This window comes from Cricetulus griseus, chromosome 3, assembly GCF_003668045.3.
Source record: "Cricetulus griseus strain 17A/GY chromosome 3, alternate assembly CriGri-PICRH-1.0, whole genome shotgun sequence".
In the NCBI taxonomy this organism is placed as follows: Eukaryota; Metazoa; Chordata; class Mammalia; order Rodentia; family Cricetidae; genus Cricetulus; species Cricetulus griseus.
In genome coordinates, this window is record NC_048596.1 from 269,134,117 (window position 1) to 269,157,737 (window position 23,621).

Below are 23,621 nucleotides of genomic sequence, written 5' to 3' on the forward strand. Positions count from 1 at the left end.
CCACAGGGCCACATTTAACTTGGATGTCCTTCCGATAACCTGCTTTATCACTGCTGTCTGCTACATGGCCAAGCCACTGGTCACTGCTTATGAGTCAGTGACATCCATCACTGCTGTCTGCCACATGGTCAAGCCACTGGTCACTGTTTGTGAGCCAGTGGCATCCTAACACAAGGGCTCTGTGCATTGTGAAATCCTTCCACAACTGTAAGGGAAATAGCCCACAGGTCATCTCGCTGGGTGGATTTGTTCTTACTGCCTTGGCTCTGAGTTTCTTCATTAGTAGGTCATGGTATGGTGGCCTTGGGGTCGGATGTTAGCCATCACTTTAAAATAGCCATCTGTAAATTAGGCAGCTCTGCAGCTCAGTGGGGACTGCTCATGGGGCATCACCATTGTGGCCATAGACCTGGAAGACCCCTGGATGGTTCTCTATCATTCTGTTGGTGTGCGTCCCTCATAGGAAGTTCCATCTCACTATGGAACTCTCCTCGGCACGGTCTTCCCTGGAGTGTGTCTCTGCTGTCACTCATGCATTGTGGGAATTTCAGATCAAAAGATTATTTTAGGTCCCTCAGGCTTTGTGGAGTTCCAGTTAATGGCCACTTGCAAGCCAGTAATTTTGTCTCTAACAACAGGTATATATAGCAACTGACAAGGTCTTTGTCCAAAAAAATCCCAGTACTCACCACTGGGTGGCACTCAAGGGCTCCTGCCGTGAACCCCAATCTAAGGTCTATGAACTGTCACCATTTGTGTGTGAGGGAGCCACGTCATGGCCTGAAGAGAGTTTGTTGGTGATAAGACGGTAATGTTTAACATCGTCATTAGTTAAAGTGATCATCTCATTGTCCAGCAGGTATTGTACATTATTTCAAATTAATGGCATGTAACGATGTGTATGGGATTGGGTAACTGTATCTTCTCAAGTCATGTAGCCAATTAATATGGGCTGCAGAGCAGACTTACATGTTTGCCATCTCACAACAGGGAGGGAGAAAGTCTCAAATCTGGTGTAGAATCCACCCCACCAACACAGTCAGGTGGAGGAGACACCTGCAGTCCCTCCACAGAAATCCATTCAAACGTTCCTGTGCATTCTCAGTGTAGTCTGCTGGACCCAGCAGGCATTGCTTCCTGTTAGCTTTCCCATATGCCTGGAGCCTCAGTCAGAGCTTCACCAACAGGCTGTCGGAATTAGTTTGTAGGGGTCCCACCTCCAAGTATGCCAGAAAGGTTTCCTCTCCAGCCCCTGGGAGCCTTTGGGAGGCCGTGAGGTGGGGCTGTCATGGGACTAGTGCCTTGTAATCAGCCCCCCCCCCTCCAGAGCTTGCTCCCCACTCTTTATCTTCGTCTCTCCCCATCTACCTCCTTTCCCTCTTCAGATTGTGGGATATGTAAAAGAAATGTACTCCCCTCCCCCATTTCTTACCTTGTACTATCTTTTCTATCAAAAGGTTAAATAAGACAAAACTCTGTTTAAAAATAAGAATTATTCTGGTCAGTGGTGGTGCATGCCTTTAATACCAACACTTGGGAGACAAAGGCAGGTGGATCTCTGTGAGTTGAAGGCCAGCCTGGTCTACAAAGAGAGTTCCAGGACAGCCTCTAAAGCTACAAAGAGAAACCCTGTCTCAAAAAAAAAAAAAAAAAAAAAAAGAATTGTATGGAGTGGCTAGCTGGGAGGTGGCAGGAAAGGGAACAGGAGGAGAGGAGGGAGGGAAACTGTGGTTGGTAAGTAAAATAAATTTGAAATTTTAATAAAAATTGTAAAAAAGCCACTTGGCAGACAGTCAAATTCCTCCAGGGTCAGTATTTTTTTAAATAAAATATATTTATGCAAGGTTGTACTCAGTGCCTCCCCACCAGCCTTGGTGTTTAAATTAGGCAATCATACAAAGATGTGAAGTCTGGCGCCTGACCACCCAGAGGGAGGCAAAGGACTGACTCACATCAAGGTTAAAAACCAGTGGACCCTGCTGGGAGTGCTTGACTGCTTGATCTAGCTCAGACATTCACCCTTGTGAAAAATCAAACCTTTCATCTTAGGGAAGTATTCTGGATTGTGTGGTCATTGTGTTGAGATTCATGTCTTACCTAGTGTAGAAGCCAAAGAGGACTTGAATGTGGTCGTGGTTAGAACCATTCTTCTGCTCAGCCTCTGCTCTTAGCCAAGGGTAGAAGGCATTTAGGCTCTGAGGATAAGTTGGCAAGCCTTTGGCTGAATGCTCAGCTATGAAGTCACAGAGGCAAAAGCTGGGAAGCAAGGCTTAGTCATAAAAATAAAACAGGGAGACAGAGTTTAAACAAAAACAGTAACCAAAACACCATCTGAGTTGGTACAATACTGTACTTCAAAGGCCAAGTATTTATTTAGCAAACACACAGAAAAAAAGAAATCAAGAAAGAATTGTGTCCTATTGTCCCCAGACACTGGGTTTATCAGACAAAGCCTTCAAAGCAGCTATTCTAAAGAAGTTCAAAGATCAAGTTTTAGAAAAGTTAAGTAGCTAAAAGATGAGTGAGACAGCAGTGATTGAACAAATAAGGAAATTCAACAAAGACAGGTTATACATACAAACCAAGTGGAAATTCTAATTTTGGAATTGAAAAGCATAGTAACTGAAGAGGAGCACTTACTAGAGACATCAAAGGCAGAACAAACAATTGAAAGCTTAAAGACAGATCGATAAAATTGGCCAATCTGAAAACAAAAAGAAATAGGGATGGATAGCAATTTTACCAGTCAAGAACAGCACAGGCTCTTTGCATCCAACATCAGCAATTCCATAAATATTTAGATTGATGCATGCAATTGGGAAATTTCCAGAACACTGAGTGGATTGAGCTATTGCTTTTTTGTTTTCACTGTTGATTTTTTTTTCTCCAGACTCAGTGCTTTGGGGGAAAAGACTTACTAATCCTATAACTATATTGCATCATAATTGATGAGTACAGGGCTGGAAAGGTGGCTCGGTCAGTAAAGGGCTTGCTAAACAAGCATGAGGACCTGAGTTCAGATTCCCAGTGTGCGCCTGTAATCCCAGCCCTGAGGAAGCAGAGACAGGAGGATCCCTGGGGCTTGCTGAGCAGCTAGTCTGGCCGAATTGATGCACCAGAGGTTCACTTCCAATGATAGGATGAAGGGCTATTGAGGAAGACACTCCATATTGACCTCTGGCTTCCACTCACACCCCCACAGCCTACCCACATGAATACATTGAACACACACACACACACACACACACACACACACACACACACACACACACACACACTGCAAATAACATCTTGTTTGCAATGTTATCTACCCATCTATTTATTTTTGCAATAAATATAGGTTAAACCTAAAGCTTCATGCCTAGTAAGAAAGTGCTCACGTGGCAGTGGTGGCACACGCCTTTAATCCCACCACTTGGGAGGCAGAGGCAGGTGGATCTCTGTGAGTTAGTGGCCACCCTGGTCTACAGAGCGAGTGCTAGGATAGCTAGGGCTACACAGAGAAACCCCATTTCAAAAAATCCTGAAACCCAAAACAAAGGGTCCATCACTGCATTGTATCTCCTGCACTCTATTTGCTCTCTCTTTCTTTCAAGCCAATTTAGATTCCCACTAATTTGCCCAGGCTGTCCTTGAACTATCTCTGTAGCCCTTGACCTTTTTATCTCTTGCCTCAGCCCCTCAAGTGCTGGGATTATGGGCACGTACCACCACCACATCTAGATCCAAATAACACTTTTATTGCAAAAGCTCTCTTCTATTGTGACTGGGGAAATGGCTCAGTGCCTGGGACTGCTTTCTGCCCTTCCAGAGCACTTGAGTTTGGTTTCCAGCAACTGCCTATAACTCCAGCTCCAGGGGATCTGACATCATTTCCTGGCCTCCTTGGGCACCTGCACACACAAGGCATACACTCAAACCAATCCACATACATACACATAAATATAAATAAAAATAAATCTTTTTTTAAAAAAACTATCTTTTCTCGTTATCTATTTTTACTCATAAACCACTTCTACAACACTTAGTTATTCCTCTGTACCCTGGGTTTCGAGGGCTGTGAAGCTGAAATCTACATCTCCTGCTGACCTTTCCTTTTAGAGTACTGGATGGACAGACCTGGGTTCTGCCAGTGAGATGCAACTCCTAGTAAGGAGACGGAAGAAGGCACTGCTCTCCAGACAGTGGTGGCATGTGATGTGGAGGCTCTGGCCGATGTGAACTTTAGAAGGACCTGTCTCACTGAGCTCTCCTCTGGCTTCTTGGATTCAGGCAGCTGTGACCTTGGCCATGGTTTTCTGTATGTTCTTGTTGCACAGTTGAAACACCACTACTGCAGCATGGCTTTGAGATCCAGCCACAGGCCACTGATAGCTAATAAATATTCTGGCTTTGTCCTTTCATAATTGATCTCTAGTTTTAAATCTTCCGCTGCCTGAAACATCCAGAATGATTTCAACTTCTGAACTACAGCCTCCCTAAACAATTACATGTTATAGGAGACGTGTGTTAGTTAGCCAGGTAGGAAGTATTTGAGTCACTGGGAAGCATGCCATTGAAGGGGGCAGTGGGATTCTGCCCCTTCCTGTTGCTTCTCAAACCTCTGGTCGTGAGACAAATAGCTTCACTCTGTGAAGTATTGCCTCACCATAGGCCCCAGAAGCAAAGGTCTCAACCAATCATTTGAAACCTCCAAAACTGTAAACCAAAGGGAGCTCTTCCACTTTGTAAGCTGTCTCAAGGATTCCTTACAACGATAGAAAGCTAACATACCCATGAGCCTTCAGTAAGGATTAATAAGCAAATGCGTATGGCCTGAGGAACAAAATCTGAGACAAAGATTCTCAACAAACAGTAGGTGCCTTTTTTTCTTTTATATTTTTAGTGTATGTGTATGTATGTATGTTACACGGGTATTGTATGTCCATGTAGACACCAGTCCTTTTAGATCAGCCCCTTCCCACATATGAGCTTATTTAATCTTTATTACCTCCTGTCTTAGTTAGGGTTCAATTGCTGTGAAGAGACACCATGACCATGGCAACTCTTATAAAGGAAAACATTTAATGAGGTGGCTTGCATTTCAGAGGTTTAGCCCATTATCATGATGAGACATGGAGGTATGCAGGTAGACATGGTGCTGGAGCTGAGAGTCCTATATCCTGACCTGTGGAAAATGGGAAGTGAACTGAGTGTCACACTGAGCAAAGCTTGAGCAAAGGAGACCTCAAAGCCCACCCCCACAGTGACACACTTCCTCCAACAGGGCCACACCTACTCCAACAAAGTCACATCTCCTAATAGTGCCAATCACATCCAAACTACCATACCTCCCTATTGGGGATTGGAGCTTCTATACAACTGGGGCCCCTGGGGTACCCAATTCATTGCATAGCAACAAGAACAATAGCTATCAAATGAAGGTTGGTAGACATGTAACAATCTATACATCCATTAAAAAGTAAAGTCACAGGCCAACCTTGGGTGTTGTCTCTCAGATGTCTGCCACTTTTTGTTTGAGACAGTATCTCTCATTGGCCTGGAACTTCACCAAGCAGCCAACTCTGGCCAGTGAGCTCCAGAGATCCATCTGCCTCTCCCTCCCACCTTGTTGTCACTGGGATTACATGTAAATATCCCACCATGCTCTGCTTTTTTGTTTGTTTTATTTTTCAAGACAGGGTTTCTTTGTGTATCCTTAGCTGTCCTAAAACTAGCTCTGTAGACGAGGCCACCCTGGTCTACAAAGCTACACAGAGAAACCCTGCCTCGAAAAGCCAAACAAACAAACAAACAAACAAAAAACCCAAAACACACAAAAAAAAAAAGAAGAGGAGGAGGAGGAGGAGGAAGAAAAGAAGAAGAATGCTATTTGTGAACTAGGAAGGAAGATTTTACGAAGACCGGGGCTATGCTGGTACCTGGGTGATCCAGGACTGTGAGAAAATAGATTTCTGTTATTTGGATCCCTCTGTCTATGGTGGTTGTTATGACATCACAAGCAAACAAATGCACTCGTTGGTGCTAATGTTATTATTGAAGTTCAATGTCAGTGCACAGGAGGCTTCTCTACCTGCTCTATAATCTTTTTATCCACCCACCACCACCGCCAAGCTCACCTCAGATGAAAATGTTTCTCTCCAGTAGCACTCCAGAGGCAGAGGCAGGCCAAGCCCTGTGAGTGAGTTCAAGGCCAGCCTGAGCTACAGAGTAAGTTCCAGCCCTTCCTCAAATGGGGTCCTCACAACACACCTGGCCCGCAGAGGTCCAAGACATCCTGTGCAGGGGCTCTGAGGTTGCAGCTTGTGGCTGACACCTCTGTGCTCAGGGGCTGAACCCCAGTCACAGGACTTCTTGCATTTTCTTTAATATCGTCTGGTGAAGGAGAAAGCTTACATTTGGGGGCTCTCACTCCTCTCCCACCCCTCTTGCTCTCCCAGTCCCTTAGACTCAGGTGTTATACCTAAAAAACCACTGCTTAGGCCGGGCGGTGGTGGCACACGCCTTTAATCCCAGCACTTGGGAGGCAGAGGCAGGTGGATCTCTGTGAGTTCGAGGCCAGCCTGGTCTACAGAGCGAGTGCCAGGATAGGCTCCAAAGCCACAGAGAAACCCTGTCTCAAAAAACCAAAACAAACAAACAAACAAAAAACCAAAACCACTGCTTAATCCAAGGACACAAAAATCCCCACCTGTGTTTTCTCTAGGAGTATTATAGTGCTAATTAGGTCTTTAATTCTAGCTGGGCTTAATTTGCATATGACATGAGGTGGTTCCCGCTTTACTCTTTGATATCCTTTTGGGAGCCTTGGCACACCACGGGTTAGTTTTTAGGCTCTCAGCTTTCTCCCATTTTTGATAGAGTTCTAGAAAACAAACAGAGCCACCTGGGGTTTTGATAGGGTCCATGTTGAATCTGTGGATCAGTTAAGGAGTAGGTCAGAGTTTTACAAGACAAAAGATTCTCTGTGAAGCTGGGAGAGGCACTGGCAGACATCCTAACTGTTGGGTGATAGTCCCAGTGGGCTGTCTCATCCGGAGCTATCTTGGCTCAAGGCACAGGACCCTATGCCCCCAGATACATGAGCAAAGAAGTGGAGGTCAGGGCAGGAACAGCCAAAAGAGAGGAGTATCCATTTGCTCATCAGCCAGGAGTGAGAGGAGAGGAAGTGTGAAAGCCAATTCAGGGCTCTGTTATGGAGTGACCTTGTGATTGGTGTGTGTGTGTGTGTGTGTGTGTGTGTGTGTGTGTGTGTGTGTGTGTATTAAGTGTCTGTGTTTAGGTCCAAGAAAAACTTGTGGAAGTCAGTTCTTGCCTCTCATCATGTGAGTCTGGGGATTAAACTTGGAGCAAGTGCCTTTACCCTCTGAACCATCACATTAGTCCAAAAATTAATACCGAGGCAAGGCCTTGGAGCAGGATAAATGCTAAAAATGCTGTTAAGGTCTCCTGTACTACCACTAGTGATGTGGGGAGCATTTGCTGTTATACAGCAATGGTGTTCAGGAATACTATGTCATGCACCATTCTTCTAGGTTAGCCAAGCATACCCAAGCAGCCTGCCACCAGAAGATGAGAGCACTTTGCTCCTGGGCCATCGAGGAGGTGATCACATGGGCAAGGACAACTCTCCAAACCACAGTGACTGGGTAGAGCCTGACAACGTGCTCCATATGGGACATGTCCTAGCCAGTCATGCACAAAGATGCATGACTGGCCAGCTTTGTCTAGGATGCCTGTGACATTGGATCCTTTGCTCACAATGGCATAGTAGGTTGGTAACGAGAAATTCGCTCTTCTTCACCCCTAGGGCTTTTGCAGTCCATCACTGTCTGCATTTCTGGTAGGAGTCCACTACTTGCTTCAGGCTCTGCGAGGATGCCTCCGTCCCTTTGTACATACATTGCTTAATCACCAGAGGGCGCACTTTTCTAGGGAGTAGTGCTGGATTAGGTCAGGAATCTCTTGGGACCCTGAGTGGACCCCACCCACCCACACACCTGGGGGCCAGAAGATGCCGAGCCTCCTGGAGCTGACATTCTACGGTGACCCACAGTACACAGCTACGCAGCACTCAACAGAAGGAAGCAATCTAAGCACAGAAGAGGAATAGTGTAAAGAGGTCTTTTAGAACGTGTGCAGCCTTGGAAGTGGTTGCAACATCTTAACTTTGTCTTGGGAGGGAGGAGAAGTGATGTCAACGATTAAGGCAGAGGTGATTGGGCTGTGGCTGGGGAATGGCCACTGGGACAAGCAGGTAACTCTCATGCAGTTTGCTGAGGAGCAGGGTGTCTTAGGGTTTCTATTGCTGTCAAGAGACACCATGTTACCACCATGACGATGGTAACTTTTTGTTTGTTTTTGTTTTTGTTTTTGTTTTTTTGAGACAGGGTTTCTCTATGAAACAGTCCTGGCTGTCCGGGAACTCACTCTGTAGACCAGGCTGGCCTCAAACTCACAGAGAGAGATCTGCCTGCCTCTGCCTCCCGAATGTTGGGATTAAAAGTGTGTGCCACCATGGAAACTTTTTTTTTTCTTTTTTTGGTTTTTCGAGACAGGGTTTCTCTGTGGCTTTGGAGGCTGTCCTGGAACTAGCTCTTGTAGACCAGGCTGGTCTCGAACTCACAGAGATCCGCCTGCCTCTGCCTCTCGAGTGTTGGTATTAAAGGCGTGCGCCACCAACGACCGGCTCCATGGTAACTCTTATAAAGGAAAACATTTATTTCATTGGGGTGGCTTGCTTACACTTCAGAGGTTTAGTTTATTATTGTCATGGCGGGAAGCAAGGCAGCATGCAGGCAGGCAGTGCTGGAGAAGGAGCTGAGGGTCCTACATCCTGACCATAGGTAACAAGAAGTGATTTGAGACACTAGGCATAGCATGAGCATAGGAGACCGCAAAGTCCACCTCCACAGTAACACACCTCCTCCAACAAGGCCACGCCCACTCCATCAAAGCCACACCTCCTAATAGTGCCACTCCCCAGGAGCCTAGCAGGCCATTACGTTCCAACCACCACACAGGGTGCCAGCCTTTGCTGGCAACGTGAATGGGTGAGCGGGTGGGAAGCCAATGGCTATACCTAAGATTTGATAATGGACCTCAGTCTCCTCATTCATAAAACAGATGGTGTGTACTGGAGTTTTGGGAGCCTCAAGTGAGCTGATGCAGACCAAAGGCTTGGCAAGGGTTATGACTCAGGGAGACCTCAAGAGGTGACCCATCATCCGGGGTCGGGGCGACTCATCTAGTTTTATTTTTGTGGGTTCCCTACTTGCACATCGTTGATATGGAGTCTCTGGCTCTCTCCTTGGTGTCATTTCCTCAGGGAAGTATTTCCTGGTTCCCCCACCCCTACCGGTGACAAACTGGATCCTAGAATACTTCCTCCTGACTCTAGCCCTGCTGGCCAGCACTGTCCCTGCTTCAGGAAGGAAGCCCATAATGGTAGTGACCCACCCTCTGGATCTCAACATGCCTGCCACCACCTTGTCTTCAAGTTCGAAGTTCCCTGGTCAGTTTCTGCAGCCCTCTCTCCTCACACTTGCCTCTTAGACAGGGGTGGGTCTGGGTGGGGAGGCTCCCAGTCAGGCCAATCGTGATAGGTGCAGCTATTGTAGAGTTCCGCGTTTGTTGGAGGAACTGTTTTTCCTTCTATATCCTCCTTGCTTAGCTTAGCGTGAACAGCTTGCACGGCCCGATATGTGGTGGGACTCTCAATGTAGAGCCAGGACTGTCCCAGGAAACAGGGTGGTTGACAAAAGAAACGGGGCAATGACACACTTTATTCACACAACTCTGTTTTTGAAACAGGGTCTCTCTACATAGTCCTGGCTTTCCTGGAATTTGCTATGTAGACCAGGCTGACCTTGAATTCTCTGAGATCCTCCTACCTCTGCCTCCTAAGTGTTGAGATTAAAGGTGTGTTCCACCAGGCCCAGGCTATTTACTACACAACTCTTGGGTTTACCCTAGATTTTCTTTTAGTCTTTGTGTGTTTGCTCGTGTGCATGTGTGCATGCATGCACGCGTGCGTGCGTGCATATGTGTCTGAATTAGTTTGGTGTTCCTGTGTGTGGACAAGGGCCCCCCACATGCAGATGGGAATCAGAAGATAACACCCAGTTGTCTGTTGTCTTCCATCTTGCTTGAGATAAGGTATCTTTGTTTTCTTGTTTGTTTGTTTTCTTCATACACTAGGCCGGCTTCAGGAGATTCTCCAGTCTCCACCTCCCATCTTGCCTGCGGAACATTGGAATTATAGACTGTGCTTTATGTGGGCTCTGGGGATGCAAATTTAGATCCCTGCGCTTGGCTTGCTGAGCAAGCGCTTTATTCTCTGAGCTATCTCTCCAGCTGACCTCTATGTTTTATGGTGGTCTGCAGCTGTAGGGTGTGGTGTTTGCGGGGGGGGGGAGGCGGGCGGCAGTGAGAAAAGAACAAGCGTGTTATATCCGAGCCACCATGGGAGGAGGGAAGTTTTATTTAGACTCACAGTGAAGAGCACAGACATGCTTGCAGTGATCTCTCACGCCGAAAACGGGGTATAGAGAACATTAAACACATGTATGACACCGTGCTCCGTGCTCTCGGAAAGTGCCTTCATGAAAGAATATTCTAACGGACTGTGGGACAAGAGGAAGTAGTGTCCAGGTTAGCGTTGGGTCGTCCACATCCTTTTGGCAGTGCCCGTGGCGCGCCACTAGTCATTCAAATCCCGCATAGAGCGCGCGCCACAGTCTGGCAAGCCATGCTCGCACGTTCTGGGACACGATCTTACTCTTGGTATCCACAGCTCGGCTTGCCTTATTCTACAAAGGCTGGGAGGGCGCGGCTGGAGGTTCTCTGGGTGGCTGCGGGGTCCCTGGGCTCGGGTCGATGGCACCCCTACTTCTGTCACGTCAGCGGCGCCGGCCAATCACAGACTGGAGCCAAGCCGGCGCGGCGCTCAACGGGCTAAGGCGTGAGCGCGAGGCAGGACTACGTCTCCCACAATGCTAAGGAGACCTGGGCGTGCATGGAGCTAGGATCCCGCCCCCTTGGGATTTAGACCAATCACAGACCAGGCCCGGCGGGCGTGAGGGATTACGGGTTGTGTAGTCCATGAGCCGTGGGACTGCAGCCCCCAGTGTTCCCCGCGCGTCAGGGAGGAGCAGTGCGGCGGCGCGGGCGGCCGTCGGGGCTGGGCGGCGGCGGCGGCAGCTAAGAGGGCCCGGTTTGTGGGAGCCAAGGTGGGAGCCGGCCTCGGCGCGCGGCCACCATGTCCGCGCCGTCGGAGGAGGAGGAGTACGCGCATCTCGTGATGGAGGCACAGCCGGAGTGGCTGCGCGCCGAGGTGAAGCGGCTGTCCCACGAGCTGGCCGAGACCACGCGTGAGAAGATCCAGGCGGCCGAGTATGGGCTGGCGGTGCTCGAGGAGAAGCACCAGCTCAAGCTGCAGTTCGAGGAGCTCGAGGTGGACTATGAGGCCATCCGCAGCGAGATGGAGCAGCTCAAAGAGGTGAGTGGCCGGCCGCGACCCCCGCCTGGGCGCTAAGGTCACCCTGCCCAGTGGTGGGAGGTTCCAGGGGTGGGGCAGGGAACCCAGACTTGCGGCCCACGGCAGTGGGGGGAGAGTGAGCGAGCTCGGCCTCCTCCAGCGGCCAGTGCCCGGCTGAGGGGGTCCAGACTCCCTGCAGTCCCATGCATCCGCTAGTTTTCTCTGCAGGCCTTGGTGACCCTTTCGTTAAGGTCTGCTGCTCTGCTGTAGTCTTTGCTGGCTTGGGTGTGTCTGTGTAGGTGGGGGGCGAGCAGATGTTGCGCTTACAGCTGAGGCCATCGATGTAAGGCTGACCCTCAGGGAAAGGCTGAGCCTGGGCCTGGGGCTCGTTGGCGACTATTTGTCACCTTCAAGCAAATCACATCCCCCCTTCGCCTTATATCTGATTTCATGACTGCCTGAAGCTGGGAAGGGATGGATACAAGGCTGAGTGGGTCGCGGCTCTTGGGTGCCTGTGGCCCTTGACCTGCTGGGTTTCTCTGTATCCATCCCATTTGTGACTTAGCTCTGGCTCAGCTATTTGCTTTTCCTTCATCTAATGGTGCTCCCACAGCTGGGATACATGGCTTGCTCTGCTTCGTGGGCTCTGCCTGTCACCGTGGTGTCTGTATTTATTTCTTCTCTAGGAAACATGGTTCTCTGTGTCATCCATTGTGGGGAGAGAGATTAGACCCCAAGCTGGCCAAGAGCTTGGGGGAAAGGCAGGAGGAGGGCCCTGGGTAGGCTTCATAGATGATTTAGGTGTTAAGTGTCTCCCATCCTTCTCCTGGAGACTGTGGAGACATGCTTTTTGGGAGGACACACTGGACTTTGGACCAACCCTTCCCTGTGGTTTATGATGTCTCCATGGGCGAGCTCTCCCCAAGCCTTAGCTTCCACCTCTGCAAAATAGGGGTGCAGCTTCACCAACCCAGAAGTATTGCTCTTGGTATTTTGCATTAGCAAAGGCCTGGCATTGGGCCAAGCAGGTAGCTTGTTGGGTTATCTGAACCATTCCCTTATGTATGAGATTCAGTTCTGGTCTTGGTATTGATCATAGGCTCATCTCCTCTGGGACGTCTGCTCCCAGCCAGCCTGGGATAGGCCTGCACTCTTCTCAGAGCCTCTGTTACTTAAGGTCTAGGTAGAGCAGGGCTGGGTGAGTACCAGAAGTGACTGCTTCTTTGGGTAGGCAGGAATTGGGTCCTCACACAGCACCTCAAATACATTATCTGTTGGAGGACATCAGTAACTTTTCCAAGCCTGGCTCCACGGGCAGTGGATTGACAAGAGGCGTGCAATGTGCACCCCTTCCTTCCCCTGGGGTAAAGTGATGTGACAGACAAGTGGGTGTGCCCTCATCCCATATCTGGTCTTCTGTCTGGGACTCCCCTCCCCTTTCCTTGGTTCTCCAGCCAGGTAGCAACTGTTAATTACAGTGCCACTCCCTTTGTACATACATATAGGTTGCCTTCCCACCTCTGGTGGAATGCCACTTCTTGGGAAGCCTACTCTCCTCTTCTGAATTAACAGGTTTCCTTCAGTAGTATTTGCTGTGAAAACAGGCTGTTGGTGACCTCTCCGGTCCTCACTGCAGTGACTTCCAATTGTCAGCTCTCTGCAGTTACTGTTATGGGCACAATCATTTAATGGCACACTGAAGAACTATGTCATACATACAACATTGTCTTTATCTGGAGGGAAAGTCCATAGGAGATGAGGGAAGAGGGTGTGATCTGTTCTCTAGGTATCTGTTTAGCCTAATGCCACCTCTTGGCTCATCCCCACGTAGCCTGTATAGGCTTGGAGAGACTTCTCCTCTCCCCTTGGTAAGGTGGGATAAGGTTTCTTCTAGAAGTCCCTAGTAGCGTCTAGAAGAGTGCATCAGCTTCAGAGGGTGTTGCCAAAAGTTTGTGCCAATTTGCCTCCTGTCAGCATTGTGTATGTCCCTCATATCCATGCCTGAGCAAGCCCTTGTCAAACTCCTTAATTTTGGTCAGTATTGTATTTGAAAATACTAACTTCTACTTAAAAAACAAACAAATCAAAATTTAAGGAGAAGCTGGGCGTTGGTGGCACACGCCTTTAATCCCAGCACTCGGGAGGCAGAGGCAGGCGGATCTCTATGAGTTCGAGGCCAGCCTGGTCTCCAGAGCGAGTGCCAGGATAGGCTCCAAAGCTACACAGAGAAACCCTGTCTCAAGAAACCCAAAAAACAAAACAAAACAAACAAAAAAAAAGATTTAAGGAGACAGTGTATGTGGTAAGTTTCCTTCCATAGAGAGGTGAACCATCTTGTTTGTTCTTTAGCTGTTGTAGATTTAGTTAGTAACAAGTCTGAGTTGCTTGTACTACTGCCTGCCTTTAAAGATGAAAGTCTTTGAGGTGAGGAAGCCGGCTGACCCAGGTAAAAAGGTTTATGACCATAGCTAAGTAGAGGCTTGTGGTAGGTGAGCCAACTCAGTGTTAACCTTGCTGTCTTTATTTGTGAGTGAATGGCTATCTATGTCCCGCTGACCATGGCCTGGGTGTTGACTGAGGCTAGAAGTAGAGAGGATGTCCAGTGGTTCATTTTGCTGATTTTGTGAGTGTGTGTGTGTATGTGTGTGAGTGTGTGTGTGTGTGAGTGTGTGTGAGTGTGTGAGTGTGTGTGTGAGTGAGTGTGTGTGTGTGAGTGTGTGTGAGTGTGTGTGTCTGTGTGTGAGTGTGTGTGTGTGAGTGTGTGTGAGTGTGTGTGAGTGTGTGTGTCTGTGTGTGAGTGTGTGTGTCTGTGTGTGTGAGTGTGTGTGTGAGTGTGTGTGTGTGAGTGTGTGTGTGAGTGAGTGTGTGTGTGAGTGTGAGTGTGTGTCTGTGTGTGTCTGTGTGTGTGAGTGTGTGTGTGTGAGTGTGTGAGTGTGTGTGTCTGTGTGTGTCTGTGTGTGAGTGTGTGTGTGAGTGTGTGTGTGTGAGTGTGTGTGAGTGTGTGTGTGTGTGTGTGTGTGTGTGTGTCTGTGTGTGTCTGTGTGTGTGTGTGTGTGTGTGTGTGTGTGTGAGTGTGAGTGTGTGTGTCAGTAAAGGCCACATCTGTCCCAAGTCATACTGTGACTTCTTTCCTTATCCAGCATGGTGAGAGAGAATTTCCCAGCCTCACGGTATTCATGGTCCTGAGTGGCCATGAAACAGCTGTGTCCTTAGCTGCAGCTTTGGGAATACAGGTATGTTGGGCTGGCAGAGCAGGGTACTTACTGTAGGTGAATAGGCTGAGTTCAGGTTCCCCATCTCTGTCATGAGAGATTCCCAGGAGCAGTTTCTGCTCCACCTGGGCTTGGCTCAAGAACAGGCCTGGACACACCCTGGCTGCTGTCCCCTTTCACTTCTGGTGGTGTTGAGTTCTATGCAGCAGCATCATGCCCATGTGGGTGGAATCCAGCTCCAGGCTGGGCACAATACCTGGAACCCAGTAAATGCTTTGTCAGCCTAACTCCACCTCATTCGGGCCTCAAGCTCCTCGATGTGGTACCTCCCCAAGCCTGTTTGTCTTTGCTTTACTGTCATTGCCACCTCTGAGGGCTGCCCTGTGCGTCATGCCTTGCCAGTTTGTGGGACCACCCTGTTTCTCCCTACTTCCCGGAAGTTTCATTCAGCTCTCAAGCTTAGACACTTTCTGGCAGGTCCTTTGACTCAGAGCTTGCCTGAGCTGCTGTTTCCAGCCCCTGCACCACTTGAGGAGGCAGGAGTGAGGAAAAGGGATCAGCAGGGGATGCACTTTAAGGTACATAGATTGGTGCCCTATCAAAATGAGGCCCAGCCTCCTGGAGTTTTTGCTTCCAGAGAGGGCCAAGACCTGGTTTCTTTTTAAATGAGTAAGGAGTTCCCCTGATTCTCGGACATGCTCAGACTGTCATTTTATCCATTTCTTGAGCAGACACATATTGGGGTCACACAAATGTGTTTTGTGACTATCAGTAATCTACTGTTTGTGTGAAGGTAATCGACGAGAGTCTTGCAAATCCTTGAGGCAGTTGAAGAGAGGCAGTCATAGGCACCTAGGCAGCGGCCATGTGGTCCCAGTTCTTCCAGTGACTGCTGGGTGACCTCCCTTCTTCTGGGCCTGCCTTTCTAATCACTAAATGTGGGGCAGGGGGTCATGAAGGAGTTTGATAAGGTTCTTCTACTTTTAACAGTGTCTTTAACTGCCACTGCAGACCCTGCTGTTCTGAGGGGCATGGGAATCAGACACCTGTACCTGGCAGAGAATCTGCCCCAGGCATGTGAATGGCTGCTCCAGGCCAGCCCTGCCAGCATGTGGAGGTGTGGCCTTGGCTATCTTCCACTGGGCACAGGGCTGGCACAGCTGTGATGGAGCGAGCCTGTCTTCAGAGATGCCAAGCATACTTTGAGGCTTAGCAGGTGGGGCCAAAGGGAGGCCCAGGCCCAGTACTGGGAGCCCACAGCTCTCAGAAGAGCCAGCAGGCCTCAGAGAAACCAGGCATTGCCTGGGCAAGAGAGGAGGCTAGTTGCATGTGGTGCCCAGCCCCATGATGCCAGAGGGGTGTTTGGGGACCCTGCCTGGGCTCTCAGGAACTGTGTGGCCTTAAACGAGCCACTCCTTTGTCTAGGCCTTAGTGGCTTAATAATGGTGCCTGTCACTAAGTCTGGCACACTAGGAATACTTGGATGGTCACTGTCCTTCCCTTAGGTCCGAGCAGCCACCCTCAGCAAGAGCCCTGGCCCAGGTTCATGTGGCATTAAGCTGGGTCCACTCAGGGACCCAGGTCTTTATTTGAGTGTGGAGAGCAGCTATGTTCTTGCCAATTGGGGCAGCACTCTCACTAGTCAGTCCGCCCCCCCCCCAGGCTGTTCTGCATGTAGGGTAGAGAATGATTTCATTCTTCTTGGCATTCTCTGCCATGTTGTGATGGCAGCTGTGAGAAAGCCTCATGACTGTGCAAGCTCAGATAGTTGAGATTTAGGCTCCAGGCCCCTTCTGGTTTAGTATTCAAAGTAGTTCCTCAAGCCCACTCTTGAAACAGAAAGTAGTGTGGCTGCTCTCCTTCCTCTCTAGACCAAGCCTGGATGGAGGTGGACAGAGGTGGAGGCTCAGGGCCAGGGCCCCTCAACTTCCCTGAAGCTGTGTGGCCCTGCTCAGGTTGGTGATGGCATTGAAGAGAGCAGGAGTGGAGGGCTGCTTCACTATTTAGAAATCATTGTATATTTTAGGAGCTCCAGAATACAGAGCAGAGCAAGCAGTGTCTGTTGTAGAAGCTGTGCAATGGGGAAAAGTGGGAACACTGTGTGTTTCTCTTGCTGGTTCCTCTTTCCGTCAGTATGTGACACTCATAGACACCATGATATAGGGAAATCAGGGTGCATGTCATAGTTTTCAAAAAGTAGGGTTTTTTTTCTTTTGTTTTGTTTTTTATTTTCGAGACAGGGTTTCTCTGTGTAGCTTTGGAGCCTATCCTGACACTCGCTCTGGAGACCAGGTTGGCCTTGAACTCAGAGATCCGCCTGCCTCTGCCTCCCAAGTGCTGGGATTAAAGGCATGCGCCACCAACGCCCAAACATTGTTGTTTTTTGTTTTTTGTTTTGGTGTTTTGAGACAGGGTTTCTCTGCGTAGCCCTGGCTGTCCTAGAACTCACTTGCCAGACTGTCCTTGAATTTATAGATCCATCTGACTCTGCCTTGATGAGTGCTAGGATTAAAGACATAGGCTACCATGACAGGCTGAAAAGTTCCTTTTAGGCAAAGCAAAAGTAGAGAGAAGGATACAGTGGACCCATCCATACTCCTGTCTGCAGATGCATTTTCTGGCTGTGGCCAGTCTTGCTTTCTCACTTCTGTAGCAGTGGCTTTGCTGAGAAGATAGGAATATTTCCTACAGAACAATATCTACTGAGTTTTCACTCCTGAAACCTAACAATTCTCATTGTCGTCTGTCTGAGCAGCACTTCATTTTTCCACCTTGGCTCGATTGAGATTTCTAGAGTTTTTGTTCCACAGTGATTAGTATGTGGAGAAAAGATATGAGAATAATGGGAACTTTGCATTTACCTGTGTGTAGTTTCGTTTGTAATAAAACACCAAAGGGGTTGGTAGAGTGCTTGGCCAGCATGCATGAATCCCCGGGTTTCATCCTCAGTGCCACATAAACAGGCTGAGGTGGTGCACCCCTGTAATCCCAGAGGATCAAAAGGCCAAGGTTATCCTCAGATGCAAGTTCAAGGCCAGACCGAACTACGAGAGACTCTGTCTCACATAACAGTAGTGAACACAGCCCTGGGCACAGCTGGCCTAAGCCCTGTGAAAATACTCTTGCACATCTGATTGGACACTTCCTGTACCAAGGGAAAAATCTGCCTCTCACCACCACACAGATACTCTAGAGCTGCCGGCCTATGACACCACATCCACACAAGCCCCTCGGCACCTTGTTAGAACCAAGTGTCATGTGCCGAAATTTGTTTTTGAGGCAGGGTTTCTCTGTGGCTTTGGAGGTTGTCCTGGAACTCGCCCTGGAGACGAGGCTGGCCTCAAACTCACAGAGATCTGCCTGCCTCTGCCTCCCGAGTGCTGGGATTAAAGGCGTGTGCCACCAACGCCCGCACGTGTGCTCCCTTTTATCATTAATTAAAAATAAATTCCTTTAAGACCATTCTAGATTTATAGACAGATAGCAGATAGCACCGAGAGCTTTGGTGTGGACATCTCCCTTGTCCCTCTCATTCATGTTGTATATCAGTGTGATTTGATACGTGTGTTAAAGTTGATGGACCAGGTTCAGGGAGTTGTCAATAAAGCCTGTGCTTGGTCTAGGTTGTCTTTGCTTGTACCTGGTGTCCTACTTCTAACCTAGGGTCTCATCTAGGACATGATGTTACATTTGGTCACCAGGTCTTCTCAGACTACTTGAGGGTGTGACAGTTTCTCAGACATTCCTTATTGTGGTGACTGACAGTTTCAAGGAAAATTGGTCAGGAATTTTGTAGAAAGTCACTGGTGAAATTTTTATTTGATTTTTTTTTTTTTTTCTCACTAGGCTCGAATCACAGGTTCATAGGAGAACAATCATAGCCCTGTCTTGTCAACATGTCAGATCTGCTGTTGACTGTGATCACCTGCCTGAGACTCATGGGGGTGGGCAGGGTGTGAAGTGCAAGGGATTGTTTTTCAAGATGGTAAAACAATTCTGTATGACACTGGAAGGGTATAAAATGATTTTATGCACTTGTCAAGACCAGGTAATGTGGAAAAAAAAAAAAAAACACAAACCAACGTGAAGTTTTGAGACAGGGACTCATGTGTCAGTCTTCACAGATTTCTCCACACTAACGTTGCTCCTCTCCCTCTTTCCCATGAAGTGCTCTTTGGGAGGAAGTCACCAGGATGTTTGGGGTTAGTTTTACATATGCTTGTCCTTAGCTCTCACCCTTCCTTTATTATTTTATATGTATAGATAGATTGGACTTTTGCTTTATTCTGTGGGTTGTAATAATATTTAATTTGGCTGATAAAAATTTCTTTAGCTTTGCCTCTTATGATCCTGCTAAACCCTCATTATTGTGACTTATTTTTTGTTACTAAGCACTTTGTGTGTGTAGGTGGGCGGGGTTAGTATGCAGGTGCACATATGTGTAAAGGCCAGAGGTAATGTTGGGTATATTCTTCACATGCTCCCTACCATATTTTTGGGCACAGCTTTTTCACTGAGCCTACAGTTCACCAATTTATTTGGCTAGCCTGACTGGCCAGCACGGCCCCTCCCCACCATTCTCCTGTCTCTGCCTCCCAAGTGCTGGGGTTATAGGTGCCTTTTACATTAGGTACCTTTGATTTGAATTTACTGGAGCAACAAGAACTTTACTGACTGAGCTATCTCTCTAGCCCCTTATTAGGCACCTTTTTGTTTTGTTTGTTTTTCAAGACAGTTTCTCTGTAGGTTTGGAGCCTGTCCTGGAACTTGCTCACTAGACCAGGCTGTCTTCAAAGTCACAGTGGAGCTCTGCCTGCCTCTGCCTCCTGAGTGCTGGGAGTGGTGTGAGCCACCATGCCCAGCTTTGTTAAGCATCTTTTAAAACTTACTGATACTACAAGATGTTCCAGACTTATGTTCTATGTTTAGTTCTGGAACTAGCCATTTCTCCAAAAATCTCTAGTTGCTTTAGATGAGAGAGATACTAGAAACAAAGGTCTAGTTGCTCATTATACCAAAGTATGGCTAGTGCTAGGCCCTTTCAGCTGCAGAGCAAGCAGTGTGTCTCCTAAGTCTTGCACATACATTATCTGCAAATATGAATTCATATTACTGCGTCCAGCTTCATCTATCACCAGGTGGGTCATTCTCTCCACCTATTTATCTGCAGCCTCCTACTCCAGCAGTGAGACACCTGGCACCCACCGTCTGTCACATTGTAACTTATTGGTTCTAGTTCACATGTGCAGCTATCCAGATGGTTCGTTTGTGCCCTAGTAGGCTGCTTCATCAGCCTTTTGCCTCTAATTTTACAGATTTCACTTTTCGGCACAGGTACTTACCCCATTGTGATATTTCTGCATCCCTCACTTGCAATTTAGATTGTTTGACCACAATCTGCATTCCCTCCTAGGATCCCTAATATAATTTTTTAAAACATTCACATATATTCAGATTTACTCATTGGTATGTTAAGATACACCTCAGAAAGCTGACTTTTATTTTATTTTATTTTATTTTATTTTATTGTTAATCTGGCTTTGACCAGGTCCATAGTGTCGTGTGTCTTCCTTCCAGTGTCACACAGAATCCCTGCAGCTCGCCTGCTTACCTTCACCTCCACCAAGTCCTTCCAGGTACTGATCTCTTTCCCATCTCTATAATTTTCTTTTGATCACAACACCATGCACTTGAAGCATGTAAAATTCATCTGTGTCTTCATTTTTTCTCATGTTGACTGACTGTTCACCCATCGAAGGGTATTTTGGTTGCTTTCCTTTTTTCAGTTATGAATAAAGCTACTGTAGACATGTTTTCAAATCATTTGGGTAAATATGCGAGTGACGTTTAAACTGCTTAGTTGTGTAAGAAGCAAAACTGGCTTCCAAACTGGCTGATCCATTGGTACTCCATCCGCAGTAACTGAGCGTTCCTGCTGCCCCATTCTTGGTAGCATTCCCTACTGCTTGCTGTTGGATATTGGCTGTATTAATACATGCACAGTGGGTGTGGTTACTGTTTAATTTGCAGTTCTCTGAGGATGCATGGCTCTGGGCATCTTTTCACCTCCTCCTCCTCCTGCTCCTCCTCCTCCTCCTCTTCTTCTTCTTCTGTTTTTTGTTTGTTTGTTTGTTTTGGTTTTTTTTTTTTCGAGACAGGGTTTCTCTGTGGCTTTGGAGGCTGTCCTGGAACTAGTTCTTGTAGACCAGGCTGGTCTCGAACTCACAGAGATCCATCTGCCTCTGCCTCCCGAGTGCTGGGATTAAAGGTGTGCGCCACCACCACCCGGACTCTTCTCACCATTTCATTTCATCACTATTTTACCATGCTGAGGTTGGAATCCAGGGCATTTTTCATATGCTCCTTTGCCATCGGTATGATTTTGTCTGGTCTTTTGGTCATTTTCAATCCAGTTGCTTGCTTTCTTATTGTTCAATTGTAAGTGATCTTACTAGTATATGTGTAGCCGCAGTAAGTACTAGCTGTTTTGAGTCTAAGTTTCAGACCACATTAGTCTTTTCAGTATCTTCTTAGTGTTGTCTTTGACAGACTGGCTTTTTTTTTTTTTTTTTTTTTTTTTTTTTTTTAATGCTGCTCTTGTGTATGTGGATCATGTTTCTGTTTCTACTGTTTCAAACTTTATAGCCAAACCCAAGGTCATGTAGGTGTTTCTTTCATTTTAGCTACCTTCATAGTTCTACATTTTTCATGTGAGTCTCTGGTCTATTTAGAATGAACTTTTGTGAAGAGTTTGGGGCTGTGTGTGATTACTTTGTGTGTGGGCATCCATTTGGTTTGTCATGGCTAGTTGCCTTTGCTCCTTGACAAGCATCATTGGGTACTATTTGTGTGGCTCTCCTTCTGGGCCCCCTGTTCTGTTCCATTGAGCTGCATGGTTTTTCTTTTGTCAGTGCAATGCTGTTTTAACAGTATGTTAGCCACTTTATTAGACTTCTCTGTGTGTGTGTGTGTGTGTGTGTGTGTAAGCAAGGGAGGGAGGGAGGAAGGAATGTATGTGTAGTGTATGCATCTGCACTTGTGCAGAGGCCAGAGGAAGACATTGAGTGTCCTGTTTCTCACCTCACTCCTTTGAGACAGAGCCTCTCACTGAACTGGGGGCTAGGCTGCTGGCCAGTGGCCCTCCTATCTCTGCCATACTCTTCCTTCACCCACCCATCACTGGGGTTTATAGAATGCATTGCCTGGCTTTTTGTGTGAGTTCTTGGGGATTTGAACTCAGAGCTTCAAGCTTGTATGGTAAGCACTCTTACCCACTGACTCATCTTTTTTTTTTTTTTTTCACTTTCTAGTTTTGTACACACACACACACACACACACACACACACACACACACACACACACACACACCTGTTCGTCATGCCTGTGTGTTTTGAGGTCACAGAACAACTCATGGGAGTCAGTCCTCTTTCCACCGTATGGGTTCTGAGAATCAAACTCAGGCCATCAGACTTGATGACAAAGTGCTGTTAGCTGCTGGGCTATCATCCCAGTATTTTTATGTTATGTCTCAATCCGTTTTCCTCGGAAGCCCTGTAGTTTTTCTTTATGTACAGTACAGTGTGGTGAGTTTAGGAACACCTTTGTAATGCAAGCCAAGGCCTGCCTCTTCCTGATTGACCTGAGGCTTGCCAGTCCCTGGAAGGGCAGAGTTACCCTTGGTCTTGTTTGGTTTTTAACTCTGAGAAAAAGTACTAGAATTTCCCTCAGTAGATAATGGATAGATTTTTCATAAGCAATGAGCATGACATTTTTCTTCTAGTGTGTCCCCGTGCTCTTGCATCTGAATCTGTCCACAGGATGTTTCTGTGTCATTTTCTTTCTGCCTAAACCCAGCTCAGGATAGCCCTGACTCCTATAAGCCATGAGTTTTTTGATCAAGACAGTCATTAAGAGAGGGATCAGCTGCTGGGCGCCAGTTCTTAGGCCTTCACATAAGTAGGAGCTGATGCTGGGCCCCTCTTGAAGGGTGTGGGATTACTATGCATTTGAGTCAGATGCCTCTACTATCATTTCAGTGTCAATTCCATCTTCATGCAGTGCCTGCTGGTACCTGCTGTCACCACATTCCTGAGGGTCCTTCCTTGCCCCTTTTCTGTCTCCTTGTCTCATCCTCACTGAAGCCCTGGGGCCCAGCCACTCTTAGACAATTGCCTTCTCCTCCTGTGCCTTCCCTCCCTCTTTACGTTGGGGCAGTTGTATGTATACTTGCATACGGATCTTTGGTTATTTGGGGTGGCATTCTGAGCTCTAGACCAGATTATCCCAGGTCCCCTGTGACAGTGTTCTGTGCCATGCTTGAGCCTTCCTGCTCAGGAGCACAACTGCTCTTGGCCATACTTCTTTTCTCCTCATCCTCTGGCTGTGCCTCAGTTTTACCCATGGGTTGCCTTTCTCCCTAGCTGTTATGAGCTGGAGTCTGAAACACCATCCTACTCTCAGAAATGCCAAGGGTGAGTAAGGCTCAGAGGCCTGCCTCTCCCTAACTCCTCCAAGAACTTGAGCTTGTCTGTGTCCTTCCTCAGTGTCTCCCCTCCTTCAAGGACCCACATTCAGCCCCATACTGTAAATTCTTGGTGAGGGTTGTAACACAGCAGCTGCAACCAGTGTCCTTGCTATCATAGTTGGACTGCGTCTTGGTCCTCTTTCTATTGCTATAACAGAACATCTAAAGGAAGGGGCTTATTTGAACATAGGGTTCTGGAAGCTGGGATGTCCAAGAGCATACATAGCACCTGAACTAGCTGGTCCTTTCTTGCGGGCCTCATGCTGCTCACCTCATGGTGGAAAGCCGCTGAGGGGAAACAGGTGTGTGACTGCACAGGAAGTCTCTCATCATTCATGAAGGCTCCCCTCCAGTGACCTTTAGGTCTCCCATTAGACCCAATCTCCCAGCACTGCTGTATTGTGGG

The 23,621-nt window shown here is 47.7% G+C and overlaps 1 protein-coding gene and 1 long non-coding RNA gene across 3 annotated transcripts in view; both read left to right on the top strand.

The window, feature by feature from the left end:
- The first annotated feature begins 728 nt into the window (after positions 1 to 728).
- On the top strand, positions 729 to 4,406 carry LOC118238618. Its single transcript, XR_004769407.1, has 2 exons — positions 729 to 859; positions 4,102 to 4,406. It is a non-coding gene; the product is annotated as an uncharacterized LOC118238618 (long non-coding RNA).
- A 6,736-nt stretch (positions 4,407 to 11,142) lies between these two features.
- The window catches only part of Bicd2 (BICD cargo adaptor 2), a 48,114-nt gene continuing 35,635 nt past the window's right edge, over positions 11,143 to 23,621 (top strand). The window contains exon 1 of one of the 2 annotated variants that reach the window (XM_027409945.2): positions 11,143 to 11,500. In XM_027409945.2, the coding sequence (XP_027265746.1) occupies positions 11,261 to 11,500 (240 nt within the window). In that variant the 5' untranslated portion in view covers positions 11,143 to 11,260. The remainder of the gene's footprint in view (positions 11,501 to 23,621) is intronic. The other variant, XM_027409946.2, reaches the window with a different exon arrangement.